This window comes from Eurytemora carolleeae, unplaced genomic scaffold (assembly GCF_000591075.1).
Source record: "Eurytemora carolleeae unplaced genomic scaffold, Eaff_2.0 scaffold195, whole genome shotgun sequence".
In the NCBI taxonomy this organism is placed as follows: Eukaryota; Metazoa; Arthropoda; class Copepoda; order Calanoida; family Temoridae; genus Eurytemora; species Eurytemora carolleeae.
This window is the reverse complement of record NW_019396094.1, coordinates 1202-24690: the sequence shown is the minus strand read 5'-3', so window position 1 is coordinate 24690 and position 23489 is coordinate 1202. Positions and strand designations below refer to the sequence as shown.

General features: G+C 34.3%; 3 protein-coding genes across 6 annotated transcripts; all 3 read right to left on the bottom strand.

Annotated features, from left to right (window-relative positions):
- Positions 1-1515: 1515 nt before the first annotated feature.
- On the bottom strand, positions 1516-10190 carry LOC111694743 (5'-AMP-activated protein kinase subunit beta-2). Its single transcript, XM_023463745.1, has 9 exons — positions 10056-10190; positions 8681-8756; positions 6583-6695; positions 5157-5285; positions 4971-5054; positions 4266-4336; positions 3320-3431; positions 1932-2047; positions 1516-1791 (listed from the first exon to the last, which is right to left on the bottom strand). The coding sequence occupies exons 1-9, from the start codon at positions 10164-10166 to the stop codon at positions 1734-1736; spliced, it is 870 nt and encodes a 289-aa protein (XP_023319513.1). The 5' UTR covers positions 10167-10190; the 3' UTR covers positions 1516-1733.
- LOC111694744 (mpv17-like protein 2) lies at positions 10190-16205 on the bottom strand. Of its 2 annotated transcripts, none has more exons than XM_023463747.1 (6): positions 15470-15541; positions 14955-15068; positions 12931-13019; positions 11971-12502; positions 11383-11488; positions 10190-10868 (listed from the first exon to the last, which is right to left on the bottom strand). In XM_023463747.1, exons 4-6 carry the CDS (start codon positions 12189-12191, stop codon positions 10584-10586), a joined length of 612 nt encoding a protein of 203 aa, XP_023319515.1. In that variant the 5' UTR covers positions 12192-12502; positions 12931-13019; positions 14955-15068; positions 15470-15541; the 3' UTR covers positions 10190-10583. The 2 variants fall into 2 exon arrangements, with proteins under 2 accessions (XP_023319515.1, XP_023319514.1); XM_023463746.1 differs by lacking the exons at positions 10190-10868; positions 11383-11488 and adding exons at positions 15775-15811; positions 15963-16205 and having other exon boundaries at positions 12173-12502; positions 15470-15537.
- LOC111694740 (CWF19-like protein 2) lies at positions 16194-22822 on the bottom strand. Of its 3 annotated transcripts, none has more exons than XM_023463738.1 (6): positions 22686-22822; positions 19219-19871; positions 18889-19188; positions 18026-18810; positions 17692-17776; positions 16194-16714 (listed from the first exon to the last, which is right to left on the bottom strand). In XM_023463738.1, the coding sequence occupies exons 1-6, from the start codon at positions 22776-22778 to the stop codon at positions 16213-16215; spliced, it is 2418 nt and encodes an 805-aa protein (XP_023319506.1). In that variant the 5' UTR covers positions 22779-22822; the 3' UTR covers positions 16194-16212. The 3 variants fall into 3 exon arrangements, with proteins under 3 accessions (XP_023319506.1, XP_023319507.1, XP_023319505.1); XM_023463739.1 differs by having other exon boundaries at positions 19249-19871; XM_023463737.1 differs by having other exon boundaries at positions 18889-19871.
- Positions 22823-23489: the final 667 nt, after the last annotated feature.

The window sequence follows — 23489 nt, the reverse complement described above, 5'->3', positions numbered from 1 at the left end:
GTGCATTTTTACATAAACGTTGAGCACTCTCACACGACACGTACCGGCTTGTATGACGCTGGTAAACGTCAGGGCTGATTCTATACTACCTGTACTGTGGTAATTACAAAGATATGACCTCCCTTATCATTAAAAAATAAGGTGAATTTCAAAAACATTCACGAAAATATAAAAACCCAAAATAAAATTATAAAACCCTAGCCGCTACATTAAGATTGATTTGTGAAGAAATAATGAGTTTTAAGCCATCCTGTGACCAACTAAATTGCAGCCATATGCTTGCAATTTGTCATTCTTCTTCTTCGAGAGTATAAGGGCATTATTAAGATTTTTCTCCCAATCACATAACAAATGTCATAATCACAGGAAAGCTGCATTTAATGACAATTAATTAGACGATTTTACAATAGTATTTGATCTTTAAAAAAAGTTTCCAGAGCTGAAAACTTTAGAATGAGATATTCTTAATCACGATCGCTTAATCTGATTATCCAATGTACACACTTTTTTCTTCTTCTTATAATCCTCTTTTGGATAGTTAATGTATAAAAGTTACGTTCGATAACAATTACAGATACACTGGTATATCGATTTAACCAAATAGATTCTAGTACTGGCAAAGTAAAATGTGTACAATCTCAGTACAGCTGTATTCTTACGTCACAAGTGCCAATTCAGTTTTTGTGTCCGACAAAATTATTAATAATAGTGATAATTTTAGAGTAAAGTACTTATCTTACAGTAAATAAGTGCAGTTTTATGTGTTCTTTATTTTCTATTTTTACACTTTTTTATTTAATCTTGGAAAACATGTCAACTAATTTGAGAACATTTCGTTTTCCTTTATTATATTTGACACTTGTGACGTCATGTATAATTGTTCCATTTCTCTGTTGCCACCAATTGTACTTGATAATCTATTTGGATTAGACTAATTTCCGATTGAATTAAAGTAAGCTGTTCACAAATTATACAAATTTAATCATGTTTATATAAAATAATTAAAAAACATTTTTTAGGACTATTGTTATTTTTGAACGTTAGTCTTGATAAATATTAATTCATAACTTACGTTCGTTCAATTGATATGACACCAGACCAGAAATCAAAACCGGTTTTTCAAAAGTTAAAAGTACATCTTAACATGACACGCTATTTGGTTAAATTTTATAAATTCTTTCTTGGATATCGAATGCGTTTTAAAATAATCTTGGGTTCAGTAAAACCAGGAGTTTAAGCCTTAATCTTGATCTTGATCTTCTAAAGTTTTTAGCTCTGCATTGATTTGTTCATAAATTTTACAAATATGATTAATAAAACGAAAATCTTAAGCTCTACTGTAGTCCAAAATGTAGTCTGCCGTTTTTAGAGCATTTCCGAAAACATGAATGATTTCATTTAAAATTAACCATAATTCTTGAAATCTGATCATTTGGAACACACAAAAAGACAGACCATATATTGGAAATGGCAGGACACCCTCCTGTTAACGTTTTTACATTTTTATACGGCGCCCAGCTTGAAGACTGTATTTATGTATTTAAAATATGCAATATTTGACAAGATAAACTTATTAGTTACAGACCTCAGGGGTATAAATTTTCTAGAATTCAATTATTAAAATAACTAAAAATATCGGCAAATAATCTCTAAAATGATCATTATTCAAAATAAATTATTCAACGGAGGGTCTGAATGTATGAAAATTAACAGCAGTTAGTAAAGAGCAATCACTACGCGGCTCCTTCGATAGGCTTGTACAACAGAGTAGTCACATACTTCTTCCGATATCTAAAATTGTGTGAATTAAAGGACAGAAAATAATCATTGACGTATTTTTAAAAATTTGTTACCTATATTTTCATACCTATTTCTCCTAAGTTTCTGTACTTTCGATTTACATAAGAGTGCAGAAATTTTGATAAAATTACCTTTGTGTAGAGGATATCACCATAACCCCATCCTTTATGGAGAGAGCATAGAGATGATTTATCATGACGTGGTTTGGTTCAGGGAGCAAAGTAGGTTCACAGGAAAGCGGAGTGTCCTTACAGAGATAGGTAAAATAAGTACATTGTCAATGTACAAGGTGTTTTCAATGATTTTTTAAGTACTTCTACATGTCTTAGTCCTGTGATTTAAATTTTATCTATTTAGGCATGTTCTAGGAGGTTGGCAACCTCAAAAAGATAAAAGAAAGGAAGTTTGAGCCTTGATGGGTTTTAACTTTAATTTTTTTTTTTAGGAAACAAATTAGTATCTTTCTCCATTCTCAAAGGCCTCTGTCAGGAGCGTTTGAAAAAAATATGCAAGTTTGTTTTTTCTTCAAAATCTTACGTTACAACTTTGTATGCAACAGTATGGTTTAAATCAATACTTGTAAATAATACCCTTGAAAGCCTTTCGAGTTTGGTTGACTTTTTCTATTTTGTCTTTTTTTTCTGGATTCTTTAAAAGTTTTTTTTTCCTACCTCGTTCTGCAAACATTCTCAATCGAAATCAATTCTTTTGAATGATTGAAAAAAACAAAACGAACTGGGTCGTTCACGAAAAAAAAAGCCTTACGCACCCATCTCTAGATAACGGAAGAACTGAAAAACCATCTGGAAAATGCTGATCACTTAGAAATAATAGATCTGAAGAAATTACCCGGGGATGAATGAAGTGAAATTTAAAAATACAGAGCTAAGACACCGAGAAGTGACTCAAACAACTTTTTTGCTAAACTTAGTAAACACACATCTCATATGAATCATAAATATATACCAACAAGAGCGAACAGTTCGCGTATCTGAGCTGAAAACTTTAGAATGGTGGATATCGAGATTAATGCGTGATCCTTACGTTTTCATAATATCTAAACTAATCTAATCATGTACTTGTATCCTGAAAAGTGTATAAAATTCATCCAAAACGTGTCGCGTATATGAAGCCGATAAATTTGAAATTTTGCGCGCCATTTAAGATTATATACAGAAATGGGAGGAACTCTCTAATTTAGAAAAACCGGTTTTAAATTTATCTCTACTATATCCAAGAAAGAACGGGTTAAGAAGAAAATCAAAAGTTTGTCCATTGGATACTCAGATTAAGTAATCGGGATTAAGGATATCTCATTCTACAGTTTTCAGCTCTGAGCTGAAAACTTTTGAATGGGATATCCTAAATCCTGATCGGATAATTAATCTGGAGATTAAAAATGAGAGGAGAACAAGCAATATTTAATCTCGAGATTAAGAAAAAGAGTGGATTAAGCATTAATCCCGATATCAACCATTCTAAAGTTTTTAGCTCCGGTTACATAAATAATCCTATATACCTTGTTGAGTATAACTTGAAGAAGGTGAGGAGGAAGGATTGGAGGTCCAGCCTTGTTTTCAAATGAGTGAACGCTGGGAATATCCTGACCAAACTTCTGCTCTCCTCCTCGTCTGAAAAAAGTGTGGGGTTTACCTGTCTCTTGACCTTATTTAATTTAACTTAATAAACTTTTAATAATAAAAAGTTTTACTAAATCTACCTTCTAACTAAATGGTCATTTNGAGTGTGTGACACCAGTTCTCGTTAGATCACTGAAGTTAAGCACACTTGTCCACAGCCAGTAACTGGATTGGTGTCCAGACTGGTGTTTACGGGTTCGATTCCGTACTCCACAAAACCTGTGGTTTCAAAAACATCTGAAGCCGACATCTGGTTAAGCAGTTATGACCCCATGACGGATGTAGGAGGACAGAAGGGCGGCTGTCAACAACTCTCGCAGCGAAATGGTGCATGATTTCTACTCAACAAGAAAGAAGCTTTAAGTGGATTGATCCAAGTGAATGATGATGAAGAGAGGAATGGTGAACAAGCAGGGAGAGTCTATGGCACCCGAGTCTCATTCCAGTATATCAGCAGAATTCCTTCACTCTATTATTATTAGGCCTAAGAAGCAGCTGGAATCTTGTCAACCCTCTTCTCAGTATAAATGAAGCGTGGATGGATGAATGTGCTGCCAGAATACCAATAGAAAATAGAAAAATTCTGAGATTTGATCGTGTGCTGGGGACAAAAAAAAACTCTTTAAAAAGATTTTATAAAAACTTGTGAAACTCCAGATTTACTGATTTTTTATCAAATGAAATCTTTTAAAATCTTTTTTCTCGCTTAATTTCCATGCTGAGCCTTTTAGAGATTAGAAAATTATATTTTAAAAATATAGAAGATAGAGGTTCAAATTAGAAAAGATTTTCAGAGCTAGATAACTTGTCCAGAAGGATTGATACCTGTGCCTGGAGTTGGTGGACCTACTATCCATATCAAGAGCAGAGAAAGCATCAAAATCATCTTGATGAATCTAAACAAAGTTCAGTGACATCAAGTGCAACCAGAACTAATTAAACTGATATTATTTTGACATTTTAGGGGTGGCTTGTAACTATTCACCTCCTTCGAATCACAGATCATATTCAAGTATATGTAATATGTATATAGATTAGAGAACAAAAGCACATTTAACCATCACGTTTATTTTATTTAAAAATTAAAATTTGGAAAAAAATGTTTAAAAAACAACACAAGTTCGTTTAAATACTTGCATAATGCTTTAGAAGATAACTAATGAAGTTTATTTTTGAACTACTATTTTAAAAAACAAATAAAATAATGATTAATGATAGGTGCGTACAAAAAAGTCAATAAAAATATATTTCTTTCTGTACAAAAAGCTGTTTTTTTGGTATCAAACAATTTTCATTGAATCCCACAAAAATTAAAACTTATTTATGAGGGTCCATGTTGAAGCCAGATATTTAAAAAGGAATGCAATTTACTCTGACAAAAATTAAAATCAATGGAAATGTGAACCCCCCAGCGAAGCCCAAGGGTTTATCATTGAATTCCTCGGGGGTTTAAATTTCCATTGATTCTAATTTTTCTGAGAGTAAATGATAAAATTGTTCCTCGGTTTAGGTTGAAAAAATGGGCCAAACCTTAATAACATTATTTTTTCCGCTGACATCGCTCTTTACAGAAGGTTGAGCCGGATCATGAATCCATTCATCATCAACAACAAACTGACCATTGTAGTAAATACATGTGGATTGAAATGATAAATGCTTATATAAGATAAATGATAAAGAAAAAATTTAGTTATTTAACAATGAAATACATGGTTCCTTGTATTGATGTTCTCCAACTGGTAAATCTATCAGGGCAACAAAATCCTTCTGAGATTTTACCATGGGAATCTTCTTCCAATCAGAGAATGTGCCGCATACATAAACATCTTTCCCGGTCCCAGGATACTACAAACATACAAACTATTTTTTTCTCATAGATAGAGATTAAACAGAGAGGACTGGGAGCAAACCTAACCGAACTCCCTTGAAAAATTGTAACTTTATTTACGAAGGGAAGTTAATTTCCCAGTCTCGTTAAAAAATGTATATATCAGTAAAGAATATTGAATATTAATCCATTTATTGAAATATTGCTATTTATTTCAAAATAATAAAGAGGGAACAAAATGTGAACACAGTCCCCCCCCCCCTCCACTGCGACCCCTCCCTACCCTATGGAGGGTAGGATACAGGACGTTAAAAAGGCGGCCCGTGTTTAAGCTACAGTTCTAAAAATTACATATTTAAAGCCCGTGGAAAAATGGGTTAATAAATATCAAAAAAATTTCAAAAAATAATCTATTTTTTACATTTAAAACATTTTATGACATTTTTTTAAAACCTTCCTAGCACCTGAACTAATAAATTTAACGGTCTAATGTCTAGGACAGACCAAAAATGGAACAGACAATTTTTAACTTGGATTCTTAGTTGTGTTCCCCCATAAATATATATCTTTATAGATACAAATATGAAGCTGATTTCTTCTTCTATATAATAAAGATTTGACTTAAGGTGACTAACTTGACTTAATTTCTTTGAAGGGACAAATGGGTAACCAGGGGGGAACCACAGACAAAAATATTTTGAAATTTTTTAAATTCCACGGACAACGCTGGGCACTTCAGAGCTAAAACCATAATTGAATACCAAGCGGAGGGAAACAGCGGCAGGAGTAGCTATGGCTATAAATAATAATGTAATCCTGAGCCACGCCGGGAACTCCAGCTGTTTATTTATTTATTTATCTATTTATGGCATATGTTTTTTTAAAGGCTTATTTATTATGTAACAGTTTCAGAAAAAAATGTTTTTTTACATTCTTTAAACATTTTTTACATATAAATATTATATAGCCGCATGAAAAACAAATAATAAAAAGAAATACTTTTAAGTATTTATGATCTTAGAAACCGGATTTTAACCACTTTTTCATACATGTCAGGTAATAAAGGAAAACCTTAGAAAAATACCCTGGTTCCTGAACTTTAAAAATATAGTTCAGATTCTGTCTAATAATTATCGAAAAAAAAACAATGTGTGATGAAGTTCATTTTTGTCCACCACGGAATCATTGTCATGGTTTTGACCATAACAGTCATTCAAGAAGAAGGAAGGCTATTGCCCCCTCCCCTCCATAAGTTGGAAATAACACTAAATAACCTAAATAAATTGTTGGTCATTTACAAATAAGGACTTTAACCTTAATGATGGTTGGAAGACGGTTTGAGGTTAAATCCTTAGTTGTTTTATCCTCTCCCATAGTTCCAGCCCTTCTTCTAAACTCATTGGGAGATCCAGCCTCTTCGATTTTATCTATTAATAAAAAAAAGTCGTAAACAAAAGTTGTTAAGGGCCTCAAATAAAACCATTAACGATTCACAACCGTAGAACACATAAATACATAGCCACATACAGGGTGTCCCACATAAATTCGGACCGTTTATGGTTCTAAATTGCGTTTTTCGAGAGAAATTAGAAATAGAAAGATTAAATTAATTTTAAAAATTGTATACGCCTACTATTAAAATTTGAATGCAGAAAACACTAGGTTTTTCGGGTATTAGGTGCATATTTTAACATTAAACCTAGAAGATAATCCAATATGATATGGGACGCTCTGTTTATTGTACTCCATATTCAATATTATTTGTAAATATTTATCATGCAAGTATAAAGACAATGACATCCGTCTAAAAAAAACCTTTTTAATACATTTCATTTATCAGTTTAGTTTAATAGTTACGGTGTTGAATCCATAGCATTTGCATTTGCATTTGCATTTGAAGGAAAAACAATTTTCAGTGTTTGAAATGTTTATTTGCACTGAAGTTAAATTTCACTAAAACTTATCCCAAAAAATTAGTGCGTTTGAACAATTTTCAGCATTAGAAATTTTCAAATGCGTTAAAATTATTCTATTTAGAAAGAAGAAAAAATAGTGCATTTGAACATGGTGTTCCGCTGCACCATTTTAAGGTCTCCTTTTCAATCAAAATTAGGCACTGACTCAATACTCTGAAGAGAGAGAGATGAGAAGAAACCAGCGCTTAGGATCCGGATCCGTTGGATCCGCAAGATTTTGGCTTCCTGGATCCGGATCCGCAAAAATATGCGGCCCCACGGATCCGGATCCAAAGGTTAAAATATTAACCAAAAACTCCAAAAAAAAATCTTTTTTACTCCAAAACCCCAAATCTGAACTTTTAAAAAAAATTATTAAAATTTCCTCATTTCTGAATGGTTCATCAAGTTTTAGGATAAAAATAAGCGAAAAAAATAAAACCAAAAATTTGAAAATTTTGTTTTGTTAAAAAGTTTCAGTAAATCTTAAAGAAATGATCCATTTTTTTCCAGTGGATCCGCATCAAAATTGAATGGATCCTAAGCACTGGAAGAAACAAAAAATTTTGTCAAAAATCTTAGTGGCGGATTGTTCCTCATATTGAATGCTCTCATGTTATCGAGACCCCCGGATTATTAAATACACTCTTAAAACAAATATGCGCTAAATAGTGTTTTGCCCCAATTCCAATTTGCACGTAAGCGATGATATGCTATGCTTAATTTAGGATAATAGAATCATGTAATACATTAAACCATAAGTATGGACGAAGAATTCAAAATCGTTATTGGAGCATTTTGGTTGGCGTGCTAATAGCCAGCTGGTATTGGTCTTCCTACCTTAAATTTCATTTGTTGTATATTGACTTGCAGGTTAGTGGACCCGAAGATTAAATATTTTTTGGTTAAAAACCTGTTTGAGGCATTACACCATAGATTTTACATGTTGTATGTTGATTTTAGGTTTTTACATACAAGGATTCTATTTTTGAAGTAAAAATTAGTGTTTGAGTTTGGATGACCCAAAAGTTAACTTCTTGCTAATAGCACGCAGATCCGAATGCTCCAAGAAGATTTTTTTATTCAGTAATAGATTTCTAGTATCATAACATACATACAATTAAAATCTACGGTAGGATAACCCACAAGGTGATCACTGACTACTAAGCCAACAATCAAAGTTCAATATAATTATTTGAGAACAAAAAAAACAAAGCACAATTGAGTACAAATGCTTATCATTTACAATTGGTTCTACCTAAAATGAAAATTTATATACAGTAAGTTCTACCTATAATCAAAATTAATATCGTATGAACTCATGGAACCCGGCAAAATAATTTCAGAAATTCCTCCCAAGATTAATTTTCATACTCATTCTTAAAGAAGGCGCAAAAACTGAACTTCTCTTTCTAGACTTTGATTAACTTTTTTTAATTAAATGAAGAAATGCTTACCATTTTTATCAGTGACTGTGGTTTCAAAGCTAGGAGGCGGGGTTTTCTTTCGCGCTGTTGATTCCGCTTCAATTTTCTGTAAGCAGATAATTCCATGTTTTAGTTCATTCTTATAAAATTACACCAGCACTTAGTCCCAGGTTAAATTTATCTGGCATTCATGAACTTCATTTTATTTTTTTTTATTTTGAGGTTAAAGAACTGTAAGTGTAATGAACACGAAGGTCAAAACTATACATCCACATTTTTTGTCTTTCAAGTGATCTTGCAATAATTGTTTATTCAATATCTTTAAAGTAGTGATTACTCTTCCCAAACTCTGACTTTCTTATCCTTATATCTTTGAAACCTTTCGTTGTAAGCCTTAAATTTCAAACTAAAATTTTACTAGATCAAAGTTAGTAATAGTAAAGGTTTACACCATCATGCTCGAATAGTGTGTTCAGTTCAGTCTGACAAATCTGAGACAGAAAACCCTCTGATTTTATAAAGGTTGTTACAAAAACCAAACACTTCACACTTTTTTCTCACAGAGGCATAAATTTTACCAGATCATAATGATATTAATAGCACAATGTCTGTATGTGGTTAGGGCTATGTGAAAAACAAAATTTGAATTTGTCAACCATGTTCTAAATAAATGCTCTTTGTCTCTTAGGGGATGGAACTGATTAGCCTACGCTGGAGAGCCTTTTCCCACTGTACTGGGCTTCAGTTGACAGAGATTTATTCATTACTTTCTTGCAACCTTCTTTTTTATTATGACCCAATTACTCTTAATTATAGGCCGGACCTTGTTAAACTTTATGGACTTTAATTTAAACTATTGCTGACAGCATGAGAGAAGCTGGCAGAGGTGGCTGTGGATAAAGTAAGTAATTCTTTTTTGAAATAAAATATGGTCCTATCATCTACCAGTAATGGTCTACAGCAGCTGTTCTCCTTGTTGAAGAAGAAGTGAAGGAACTGGTTCTGCATTTGCCTGTAAATGGTGGGCTACAGTATCCTCCCAATAGGTGTTGGGTTAAATTACCTCCACCTTGAAGTTAAAATCTAGTAACTTAACAACAATTCAGAGTTTTAGGGTTATATTGAATACCTTTTACAGATTCACATTTTTAGCTTTTCAAATGTATTTTTATTTGGCACGTAGGGTTATCCGTTCCACCCCCCGAGAGACAAGGAACAATTTTTCAGAGCAGGGTTGACCAAATCCGATAATTTTTGTTATCACGTAGTCCTAACATCCTATAGACATTGTGATATTAATTTTATTATGATCAGGTGAAATTTAAGCCTCTTAAGAGAAAAAAGTGTGAAGTGTTTGACCTTTTTAACACCCTTTAATATACACAACAAAATAAAATCTAGGTACCTTCGGTTTCTCTCCTATAGTCAGTGCTGGAGGAGAACGTATATCCTCGATAGAAAGACCTGTATCTGGCAATCCGGACTTTCTACGCTCGTGCGTGTTTGCATTCCCCATTTTATAGATTCAAATTCAAAATGTCTGAAACTTTCTTTCATATAAATATGGCATATACTGCATAATACTATTTAGGATTGTTAAAAAAAACTAGAATATTGGAATGTAATAAGTTATCAAATGAACAAATACCTTAAAAAAGAAACAGAATTCTAAATATATAGAAAATGTCATAATTTTTTCCGAGGTTGTGGTGATTTGGTTAAATAACTGAATAAAAATAACAATATTCAATTTCAGAATTTTATTTTGAAGCCGCAGAAAATTTATTTCCTAATATTGTAAACCTCCGCCGAGATAACAAATTATTTAGGTTCAATATCGATAGGATTCCTTTAGTTTAAAAATAAGAAATATAAAATAAGACAAGGATAAGAAAACACTCCCAAATAAATTTTCTCCTTACCATTAAAGATACTAAGATTTAAAATACTGTAAATCAAGCTTCTTAAGGAAACATAGACCATTGACCTCAATAAAGGTACACACTGCGATAAAAGGAACCCGTGCTTGTGGTGAGAGAAATCTAAAATTGATTATCTGAACAGGAATCCAAAAAATAAGACCAAGAATCAATGTTGGGATAATTTTCAATCTAAGTTCCTCCATAGACTTGTCGGCAGGTGTTCCCTCCAGGAAGTTGATGAGAAGATAAAACATTGCAACAAGAGGAACCTCGAGGACAGTTGCATCCAATAAAACCTTGAGAAAAAATGTCAAGATCCAAAAGCACAAAAAAATATGAAAGATTAAGGAATTGAGAAAAAAACGGAAGCTTTAGCACATTACATATTTTTAAAAATATAAAAAATCAAGTACTAGATATTCTAAACCTTATAGACATAGTGTAAGGGGGGAGGGGGGACAAATTACTCTTCTAGAAACTTAAACAGTGTACTGAACTGAACATATTTTAGAAAAAAATGAAAAAAATTATCAATTTTACTAGAACATCAAATTTTATTTACCGTTTCCCATTCAAACTTAATTAGTACAAATGAACAAATCGCATTTATGAAACTGCACATTTACATTTAGATGGAATTAAATTGTTTAAATTATCCCAATATGTCTGTCAACTGTATACTGTTAGGAAGAGATTCCAAGGTGACTCTGGAGCTATGTCATTAAAAAATAAAGAAGCCAATTTGAGATAGTTGATTAATTGATCAAAATTCAGGTTTAATTGATTTTTCATTCAAAAACCTTCTCTTACCTTCTTAAGAACAGTCTTTAGTTGAACCCCTGGGTATACTTTATCTAGCCATTTATACCAGTAGAACAGTATAGGTGAAAACACTGTTCCACCCACAGCAGTGTATCTAAAATACAGTAAAAAATAAATACGAGATTGTAGTCCAGAGGCAGTGTTAGGGTGGGGGAAAAGAATATAATTTTTTGATGAGAAAACAGACACCAACCTTACAATTGTCGCAAGGGTTTATATTTTCAAAATTCCCTTCCCCATGAAGGAAATAATTTCGATGCTCGGGAGAATATTTCCCCGATTCAGCGAATAAACCCCACGCAAATTCAAAATAAAAGGGTTATCAAGAGGGGATGGGGAGGAATATTTTCAAAATAAAATATCGCTAAATATTAAAATATTATTAAAATATCGCTAAATGTAGGGGTTGAATGAGAAGTTGCAAATATATTACAGTGGGGGTTCGCACAGTTTTAAAGATACTCCAGGATTTAATATTTGAAAAAAAAACTTTTGAATTTCTATTTATGGAAACGCTAAATATTAAAAAAAGAATTAAAAATGAACAAAGATTCGAGGACTTTATAAAAATTTAACCTTGCAACGGACAAAAAATCGAGTTTCTCAACTTTGAGTTTCTTCCATTTTGGAATTATCTTCTTTTCTAGAGTTTGTTGTGATAATTCTGCCAGGCCCATGAGTGAACCGTAAGTTATACAGCTGGTGCATAAAGGATGCGTCCTATTCAGTTCCCGAGCTTGGACCCAGGCCTTGCGGAATACTTTCCGCAGCATTATCATCTGTAACAGCCTTTTCATTTCCGAACTCGGAAAGCAGTTATATAAAAATATTTCACAAATCCATACAAGAAATTTTTAAAAAGTTTAGATATCCTTCGAATCATATTTTTTCTTCTGTAAAGCCGTTTGTTATTCACTGGAACTATGCGGTTAAGGTGTTCAATATTTGTTTTCAAGTTTATCGAGATGAGAATAGTTCTGTGGTCAGACCCAAGATATTCTCCCGGCCTCCAGGAACATCTATCGGCTATATCGGCGGTTGCCAAACTTAAATCTGGAGTAGTTCCTTGGCGTAATGTTGAAAGTCCTCTCAGATTTAGAAACACAATCTGAAACAAAACAACAATAATGATGACTATTAAATTATTGTGCAATTTTATCACTCATGGTCAATGGTCATTTCCATTAGAACAGTGCTATAAATTGTAATGTATATAAATACTTTGCTTGTCTGTCCGTATTTAATAAACGTCAAAACGGCTGAACCAATCGGGCCTAAATTTTGAGTGGGACCTCACATGACCCCATGGCAGGGTTATGGATGCAAAAAATTGTGTCCCAAAGGTTTTTTAATGCCCACAGAAATAGAAGATGGAAGCGAAGCGCCTTAAAAGCCTAGTAAATATACCCAAAAAAACTAATTTTATAAGCTAAAACATTTCATTATCATAGTAGCCGATGGCCCACAAAAAGTAAGAACGCTCTTATTAAACAAATAAGTAATGCACAGAAAAAAAATGTTAAAATAGTTGGTTACCTTATTTTTGCGAACAAAAGACATTAGGGATCTACCTAGGAGATCCGTTCCTTTATATCCCCACCAAGGAGATTTACTGTTAAAATCCCCTGAACAAAATAAATTAACATTTTATATTTAAGCCTGGGAGAAATAATTTATATCGAAGAGGAATTAAATTACTCATTATATCTGCCTAAGATGCCAAGCTTTCGTTTGATATGCATAAAGCCATGGTTAAAACATTTTCATTTTTGGAGGTCATTTGAGGTCGTAAGAGGTCATTAGAAGTTCAAACACTGGATTTGTTGCTGCTACTGTATTCCCTGGGTTCATAGCTTTCGTTTGATATGCATTTAGCAATAGTTGAAATATTTTCTATTAGTGGAGGTCATTATAGGTCATTAGAATTCAATTTGATTTTATTTTAGGAATTTTGAACACTAATTAGGCGTGCAGCCAAAAATTGGAAGATTTTAACCAAAACTGAAGGCAGGGCCCCCCCCCCCCCCCTACATCAAACATGCCAACTCCACTATCCCCTTTAAGTAAAAAATATATTCATTTCTAAAAATGTAGCCGTGACTATTTCATATTAGAACAAACAGTTACAGGTTAAATTTAAAGTTTCAGCGTAAATTGAGTGTACATCTAGCTTTCAGAGCAGCAATAACTGGCTCTGGCTCGGCGCTTCTAAAAGTACTCAAAGATACAGGGTGAGAGAGAGAAAATGACATGCTAAAGAAACATTAGCCAGGGGTGTATATCCCCCGTAAACACCCAAGCACACAAATGGAAAAGAAATAAACACAAAACACAGAAATAAACAAGAAACATTGAAGGCCTGCATTAATCTTTTAGCGCTGTATTAACCTGGAGAATGGAGGTTTTTTAGCTAGCTGGATCCAGATATTGCTACTAGCAGCTTTAAATATACTTCTTAATAACAGGCCTGGTTAGCTGTTATTAAGTATCCGAGCTCGTCGAAAGACGTTAATTCTTTCAAATTGAATCTGGTTGAGGTTCTATGTGTAAACATTCAAGGGAGCTCAGAACAGTCTGGTTCTTATACAACTCTCCAGAATCTTGTGGCTGAACAGAACCCTGTGTGGAATAACATGGCACTACACCCCACTTGAAAAAAAAGAAGAAAATAATAGTGCAGAGAAGGAGGGGTTTCGCTCCCTATCTCTTCCCCTTCCCTCTTGCCAGAAACAAGGAATATGGAAACATAGAAAGTAGAATCCTGATGGGTTGTGCACCATGCACTATCATACCGGTTTATACTCTGCCGGCTTCAAGGGAAAGATTGCTGTAGACGAGGCCGTAATCTAAAGCACTGTTTCCCAGTGAACTTTTAAGAATCAAGAATTCTTTTGTCGAAAATATCCACTCCCAGCCTAACCTTTCTTATCCCATTTGTCATTTTTAAGGCGGAATTCTGACAATGGAAATCCTCAGAATTTTCAAACCCAGCTTAGTGACTTTTATTTTTCCAACCTGTAAGAATATTGAGGAAATTGTGTTTGAAGCTGACCGTCAACAGTTGTTGAATCAGACATTATTAAAAATTGTAAATACATCTGATATCTGCTCACAAACAGTAACTTTCTAACATACTTAATTTGATATTGCTGGCGCCAAGACATCAAATCAAGACATCAATAGTATGAATCAGAAATGCATTATTTTTCCCTTGTCTACAAAAGACTAGAATGCGTAGATCTAAAAGAGAAGAACAGAAAACAGATGTATGATCAGATGAAAACAAGATAAACAGTCGGAGAAAAAAATTCACTCCTCTTTTTAAATTTTGTTTAAAAAATTTTAATTTAAGAAATTAATTGTTTATAATTTTTTTTAAATTTTCAGAGTAAATGCTGTTTAAGCTATATCTTGAAACTTGCGCATTTTTTAATTTTAGACTCTTAACTGTTAATAAAAAAACTTTGTTGCTTTGGCCCAAATCTAACACTTTAAGAAAAAACACGTTTTGCGAGAAAACAGGGTAATACTGAATTAACTATGCCACTAATCTAACAAACCTAGAAGAAGAGATTGTTGTTTGAAGTATGGTTCAATAAATTGAAATGAAAATTGTTTACTCCGGGTCCTGACTGGAGCACAGTACCAGTTGTGAAGGAATATTGTTCCAAATCCTAAAAAATATTTTTACATAGAATCGGAGCCCGTGTACTGAGATTAGTTTTCAAGCACCTGAACATCATTGTTTTGATATTTTTTTCTTAATTTTTTTTAAAAGTTATATTAATTCATAATATCGAGGTGATTGGTGAAACTTTGATTAAACTTCTGAAATGATTTCAATTAAAAAAAAAACATTTTTTAATGAGTATAAATTCAAGGTAAAAACATGAAGGCCAAACAAAAAATTGACAAACCAAAAGATTTGCATAACAGTATATAAATAAACCCAATTATTGTGTACGAAGGGCAAACCCGTATACTATGTTAGTGGCCAGAGTTTTGGTTAAAAATGCATTTTTAAAGAAATAATACTTTTATAATTGTTGAAGAATTGTGAACAAATTAGACAAACCTGATACTCGAATGATCCAAGACTGTGCTTCCACATCTGGAGGATGGTTAATATGAAACCTGTGAACCCTAGGTTTAGAAACAGTTTACGAGGTGGAACATATTTCATATTTGGAACCCCGGTATTGAAAAAAAAAAACACCAGAATCATAATCGAACAATGTCATTTAAATTAATTTTCAGTCTAAATTGTATGTAAATCGTCAAAGATCTCTGTACAAATTTAAAGCACCCTATGCTTGAAACGTAGTTAAAGATTAAGCCGCATCTTATAGAACCTTAAACTGTATACAAACTATTCATTTCCTGTTTATTTTACTACTGAACACTGTCATTACTCCACCTTAAAATAAATTCATAATATTACAAAAATCAATGTTGATTGAAAATTTTTAAGAGAAAGGGTAAGGTCGAATGGGAATTGCGGAAATAAGAAAAAAAACTGAATTAATAATACAGAATAACAATCATTAAGTCAATGTGAAATTGTCTACCTTTATGGGAAATACGATCCTTCCTAAACACTTGAAAATCTGGGCCCATGGTAAATCCGTGATGAGGGTTAAGGTGAGTTTCCTGAATGAGCGCAACATCGACCCTTTCCTGTTCCATGTACTCTCGGAGTCTAGATGCCTTAGGGCGGATGCCATTGCAGTTCCATTGAAGAATTCGCAGCTCTCTTTCTACGGAGAACGGAGTTAATATCCTCCTAAGTTTCATATTTATCTAAAAATATATTTTTGATTAATCTGAATCACTGCTAGAATCCCTCATTTCGCCCAATTTCCTTGTCCAATCAAACTCTTTCCACATTGTACTGAACTCAATAACTTTCCTCTTCTGAATATCAAATCCTTCCCATGTAGGATTGCGAAAAGTTCGGGCATCAATATCCATCATTCCTCCAAGAATCTCGTGTCCAAATCTTCGAGAAAATTCAGCCTCCTCCTCAATTATATGAGCAAACCCCGAGTCCATGCCAAAGTCGACATGGAAGTAAGGCAAACCTTTAGGAACATTTCGAAATATTCGATTATCCTTTAATTTAATCAACTTTTTGTTGTCCGACCATTCGTTTTCACACTCCTGGATTGCCTTTTGGAAATACATGGGTGCCATGGAGCCCAAATCGTCAGATATTGGAATACATTCTATAACCATGTGAGGGTGCTTCTTGAATCCCATTGCAGTCTCTATGAAGACACAATCCTCATCCCGAGAGAGAAACATTTTCACCAAAGCCTTCCTAGGAATAATGAATAAAGGATCATAATCTAATAATATGTATCTATTAAAATCTATTTTAATGCATGAAGACCCAGGGGTGTATAAAATACTGGAGGGGGGGGGGGAAGAAATCAAAGACCCAAGAGGAAGGGAAGGAAAAAGGAAAGGAAAAGGGGAAGGAAAATGGGATCGAAAATGGGATAGAAAAGGGGAAAAACGAAAGTAAAAGGGGAAGGGTAACAACAGAAGAAAGGGATGGGTGGGGAAGGATGGGGAAGGAGGAAAGGAAGGGAGGGAAGGAGATAGGTAGGGAGGAAAGGAGATAAGTAGTGAAAGGGGAAAGTAAGGAATGGGAAGGTTGGGAAAGGGAAGGTCAGGAGGGAACGAGGGAAACGGGAAGGTTGAGAGGGAAAGAGGAAGTTAAGGAAGGGAAAAGGAAGATAGGGAAGAGAAAAGGGGAGGTAGGGAAGCAGAAGGAGAATGTATGGGGAATGTAGGGAGAAAAATTGATGGAAGGTTGGCAGATAGGCAAGGAAAGGGGAATATATGGAAGTGAAGGGTTGGAGCGAGGCTCTTTACCTCTTCATATCTAACTTTCTCTGAAACTAGACAGCTTTACATAAATAATTTTCCCCGATAGCTTTAATGCGTTGTGAAAATGATGGGACATGATTTAAAAGAAGAAGAAATTCTCATGGACAGACAAATAATAAATCAAAACGTCTTTGCCGGTACCACCATACCAAAAGTTAAAAGAAATTTGCCTAAGGCGCCATCTATGCAAAATGCGTCCCTATTTATGCACTGCAGTATAAATCTTTAAAAAAATTTTAGTTTTCGAATTTGGAGAAAAAAATCAAAACAAAAAAATTCAGAGGGGGGGGGGAAGAATAAAAAATTGGATTTATATACACCCCTGCTAAAAACTTTTTTAAACTACACTCTACATATATGTGTAAACGAGGTACACTCTACATATATGTGTAAACGAGGTACCTGTAATCCTGAATTTCCTCCCAAACGTCCTCGTCTAGGTGAGTTCCTGCTGCTACGTGGCCCATCGGTACAATCAAACAGTGTCCTGAAATTCAACCGTTAAAACTTAATTTGCGAGGTCAAATTTAAATTTGTTTGATTGATTTTAACTTCAAAATCAATGGTCGATAAATGAATGTGGATAATCACAGGAAATATTTTTTGGACAATCACCCCCCCCCCCTCTTAAGAAATTCGTTTTTTTCCAAAGAACCTCAAAAACAATTTTTTAAGTATAAACCCCTGCCCTGTAGATATTTATTTTAAATGTATTTTTGTTGAAAATATAGGATACCTGTTGCCATGCTGGTATGTCCAGGTACAGACAAATAAACTGACTTTCCCATAGAAACCATCAAATGTTTGTTAGACCGCTTTGAGCCTATACACCATTTACAATCCTCAAGCGTTTTTTCCATCTCCAAGTGCTGTGCAGCTGCACGATTCTGCTTCTTAGCTTCCTCCTGATCCTCATTTTTCTTTCGAGCTGCCGTTGTGACCAGCATGTCATCCATATCATATTCTTCGTTTGTTTTCTCCAATGCTTTACCTGCTATTCCGCTAAGCATGCTATTCTGATCTTCTGCAGTGTTCATTTTTTCCCTTTCATACATTTGTTGAAGGTCATAGCGATCGTCATCACCAAAATATCGAATCCTCTGTCCATCTTTGTGCGTCTCAACTTTAGTCTTCTTCTGTTTTACTTTTGTATCATGATACTGTATCTTCGTAACCTTTTCAGGTTTATCATGTTGGTCAGGGTCACCACCCGATGCAATAAAATTCAACCTTGCCTCTCGAGCAGAGTCTAGCTTAGTTTTCAACTCACTTGTAAGAGATTCGTTTCCCATAATTTCTGCTTTGACAATTTTAGCTGCCAGAGAATTCATCTCCGCTTCCGTCATTATCTTAGAAATATTTTCGGTCTCTTCCAGGTTTTGCGGAATCTTCTCTGAGTCTGTGTCCGAATTTGACGATTCCTCTTCTTTTTCCACCCTTTTCTTCCTTTTCTCAGCGTTAAACCTTGATCTTTCTTCTTCTTTTCTTTTCTCTGTTTTCCAGCCCACACTTGATGAGTATCTGAAAAAGCAAGGTTTGTGACAGATACATTTAAAATTTATCATATGTGTTATGTATGCAAGTAAGATAATGGTTTACCTAGTACTGTTTCCTGTCGTAGATTGTTTTTTGAAATTTTCAACAGGTTTTGAAAACTTAAAAGTTGGACTTTTACTTTTACTACGATCCTTCCGTTTCTCGCCAATTCTACTTTGATCAGTTCTTTTCTCTCTACTCCTGCTACGACCTTTTCGGTTCTCTCTACTCCGGCTTCGATCCTTTCGTTCCTCTCTACTCCGGCTCCGATTCTTTCGTTTCTCTCTACTCCGGCTCCGTTCCCTTTTTTTCTCTCTACTCCGGCTCCGTTCCCTTTGTTTCTCTCTACTCCGGCTCCGTTCCCTTTGTTTCTCTCTACTCCGGCTCCGTTCCCTTTGTTTCTCTCTACTACGGCTCCGTTCCCTTCGTTTCTCTTTACTCCTGATTTCATAATTAGCGGTTTTAATATTTGCAGCCTTTTCTTTTGCTTTAGCAAGCATCTCGTGAAACCTGGCTAAAGATCCCCATCTTTTAGATGCAACTTCTTCAAGCGAAATATTCTCTTCTTTAGACTGTTCCTCCGCTCTTTTGTAAGCTTTTAGTAGCCAAGTTACACCCCCATCCCCGGTGGATATAGTTTGAGAAGGTTTCATGCTTGTGTTGGGAAGACCCGAACCCCCCTTCGCAAAGTAAGGATTTAATTCTCTACTACTGGAACCTGGTGCATTTGCTGCCTCCTTTTCACGCTTTTCCTTTTCTCTTTTCTCACTTTTAGACAATCCATCCCTCCTTGTGTAGGTTGAGATCATCCCCATCTCCATCCAGTCATCTCGCTTTTTCTCAGGTTCATCTTTCTCGGTAATGGGTTTATTATTCGTACTCTCAACCCAATCGTCCTCCGCATCTGATCCTTTTCTTTTCTTATGCTTTTTCTTTTTCTTTTTTTTCAACTTCTCGTCTAAGTCTGGTAGCATCCACTTATCATCTCCTCTAGCTCTGGCCAATTCTTCTTTTGACAGTTTCATTTCAGCCTTTCTTTCTGCTTTCTAAAATATAACTCAAAAAAATAACTTTAATCAGATTAAAAAAAAAAAAAAAATTCATACTCTTACGAGAGTGTTCACCCGTTTAAAAAAACGCGTAACACTCCAATCTTACCACTCAAGGATACCACTGAGGGCAAAGCGAAATAAACGAAGAGTTAAAGCTTATCTCATAATTCACAACCTTTTAAAAATGAATATATATGTTTTAATAAATAAGTAAAGTCGCAAAAAACATTGTATTGGAGCGACGAGTTATAAATCTACGCAAAATCAACTATTTGTGTTTCTGACTTTTATTTTTTTCTAATTTTAAAAGTTTTAAACCCGAACAAGCCCCCCCCCCCCCTCCAATACTATAAGGAAACTATAAGGAAAAGGAATCTGAAAGAGGTCCCGTTATGAACCCCCCAGACCGCCGGCAGGGATGGGCTCTGTCCTAATCAGGAATATCAGAAAAGAGATCTAAAGCCCCCCCCCCCCCCCAGGAGAACCCAGACCGCCATTGGACTTCATAAACCTTTTTAGGGGGCAGGGGATCCTAACTTATTTCCAGATGCTTTATCACATTGTTAAATTGGTTTAAATCAAATCAAGAAGAATTACTGTTGCATTTTTTCATTGTGTAATATTCTTTCATTATTTAGTGAACGTAAATAACAGTGGCGTACTTAAAGGGACTGTTAAGAAAAAATTAAAGGGGGTATAGGCTGAAATCTGAGAATTTCAGGAGTTGAACGATACCTATAAGACATCTATCTGATGTTCTGTCTCGAGAAATTGATATAAAACTGTATCAAAATTATACCGAGATGTATATATAAGATTTTGTATAAGATTTGTAGTATTTAACATATAATAATATTCAACAAATACGCACTCAATCTGAAAACAACGATATCCCAGAGGAGTCGGAGAAACTCAAGTTTCCCCGGGCTATTATTATTTGAATTTAATAATTTTTTATTTTTAATAGATATAATTGATAATATTATTTATGCCAAATGTCAAAAGAACTGCAACCAATGGCAGTGCAGTATTATAGTCACGTGTCTCCGTCTGTATCACGTGAGCGTGAATACTGCCATTGGAGAGATTTCTGGTCATGTGATACGGACGTTTATCTTACATATTTACGTTTTGGTATAATTTTTACGCAGTTTTATGTCAATTTCTCGAGACAAGAACATCAGATAGATGTCGTTCAACTTCTGAGATTCTCAGGTTTCAGCCTATACCCCCTTTCATTTTTCCTTTACAGTCCCTTTAAGAGGGTTACTGTAGGTAATAGGGGCCCCTAGAATCTTGGGGATATAAGTATCCCCTTCTAGAAACTTGATCTACATGTCCAATGTCCATTATTACCACGGAAAAGTAAACAAACTTGTTTTGATATAGGGTGGTTCATTGTGTACATCTGAGGAGAGTATGAAAAAGCTTCAACTATTCGTTTTCTTTCTCTATGACTGAGTGCAAGAATTGTACGCTCCTTCTGTTGTAACAAAATGCAGTTTTAAGGCCCATATCCGTCGTTTTTTTTTAGTAGATAGATTGGGCTCCAGTACAAAAGGTAGAATTACAATAGGTGAAATTACAAAAGAAAAAAACGATCAATAGATAGAACATACAAAATGTAGAACATACAAAAGGTAGAACTTTCCAAAGTAAGGATTTCCCATTTTTAAGAAGCAAGAAAATTTTCCAATTTTGCAGGGATATCCGCGAACTTTTTTGAAATCTCCCAAAGTGCATTTCTCGTTAAAATTCAGAATGGAGCGGTTGGTCACCTACAAAACGTTGACAGCTAGAGAATGTCGACGTAAAAGTTGGGTTAAGACAATTTCGGGCCGAGCGCTGCAGCTTGGATGGGCTAGGGGGCCGAGCGCTGAGGCCTGATTTCAGCTGACTCTTTCCCAAAATAAGGTGAGAGACACCACATTACTCAATATCTAAGAGGCCACCGCGCTCGGCCCCCTAGGTCCTAGCTGCAGCGCTCGGCCCAGAAATTGTCTTGACCCAACATAATGTAACATTAAAATAAAAAAATTCTACCTTTGGAAAATTTTACCTTTTTTAATTCTACCTTTTGTATGCTCTACTTTTTAATTATTTTACTTTTTGTCGTTCTACCTTAAGATCGTTCTACCTTTTGTACTGGAGCCGATAAATTTACGAGTAGGTTTTCATGAAACGATAGGCCTGTGCATAAAGGCCATATTCTAGAAATAATTGAAATATGGCATAAAACGTTAAAAAAAACTATACAAAACTCTAAATTGTCCCAGAATAAAAAATGTTCATCAAATCTTTTTTATACAGTCATAAAATGACCCGGAATTGATATATAACTAATCAGACGACTTTACAATCTAATTTTAAAAATATGATTAATGAAACGATAATAACAAAATATCCCTAGTCCTGCCAATTCCAAAATGTCGCCAACCTTTATTGCGCGTTTAAAACTAATTAGATATATAAACGTAAAATCGCTGTGTAACTGACAATTAATTCCGCGTCTTTCTGGTTATGACTGTTGTATAATTTTATAAAATGTTCAGAGAATATTTAACATTTTGCCAAACTGGAACAAATTAATGGAATAGATTAGAGTTCGTTAAGATACTCAATCAGAGGCCGAATTTAAAGAATTTGAACCGCGGTTTAAATTTAAGCCGGCGCTCAATTTAAACCGGTATTTGGGGGATTTTAGACGCGGTTAAATTCATTAAATTCGGACACAGGACATGTGTACTTTAAAAACAATCCCTTAACAGGGGTATATATTTTTATTATTTATTTATATAAATGTCCTACCAGCAACACTCGTTCTCTTGCTTCTCTCATCATCTCACGTTCCTTGTTTATAACCTTAGAGCTGACAAATTTTTGAACCTCATACTCAGCCATCTTAGCAGCTTAATTTCACAATTTCTGAAAGTTAAATAAAATTATTTTTACGCTCCCTGCAAACATTTCCAATATTTATGAGAGTAATGATTATCAAGCGTGGTTAAATCTAGGCGTAATTACGCGAAATTACTTAATACGAAACCATTCCGTAATTAGTAAAGTTCATATTATTTCTCAGAAATATAGCGGGAAAATATGTGTAAGGATATGTGCGATACAACCATGTCAAATCTGATTGGATAATTTAAATACTTTTAAATTGAATTAAAATTCGGTGGTGGACCAAACCTCTGTAGAAAAAATAAGTAGAGGTTAGTTCCACATTTTATTAAACATATATTTCGGTCTAGGTTGACCCTCGTCAGTTCTAACGATAAAATAACCATCAAAATCAATGTTAAAAACCACAAGAAAATAATCAAACAAAAAATATTGTAAAAAAATTAAATGGGGTGTCAAATGGACAAAGGGAAACGAACTCTGATCATGAGATAGAAAAAAAAATTTGCAAATGTTCACTTTTTAAAGAATGTTTTAATAAAATTATTATTCCTTGAGATAGTTTCTGTCGAATAGAGATTAAAAACAAACTAGTTTATATGTAAAGTGTTTACTGTTTAAAGTGGTGGTAGGGGTCGATCTAATTAACAAACTTTTACGTAAATCAAGGGGGAGGGTGGCTTGTTTTAGGAGGGGTATTTAAACAGC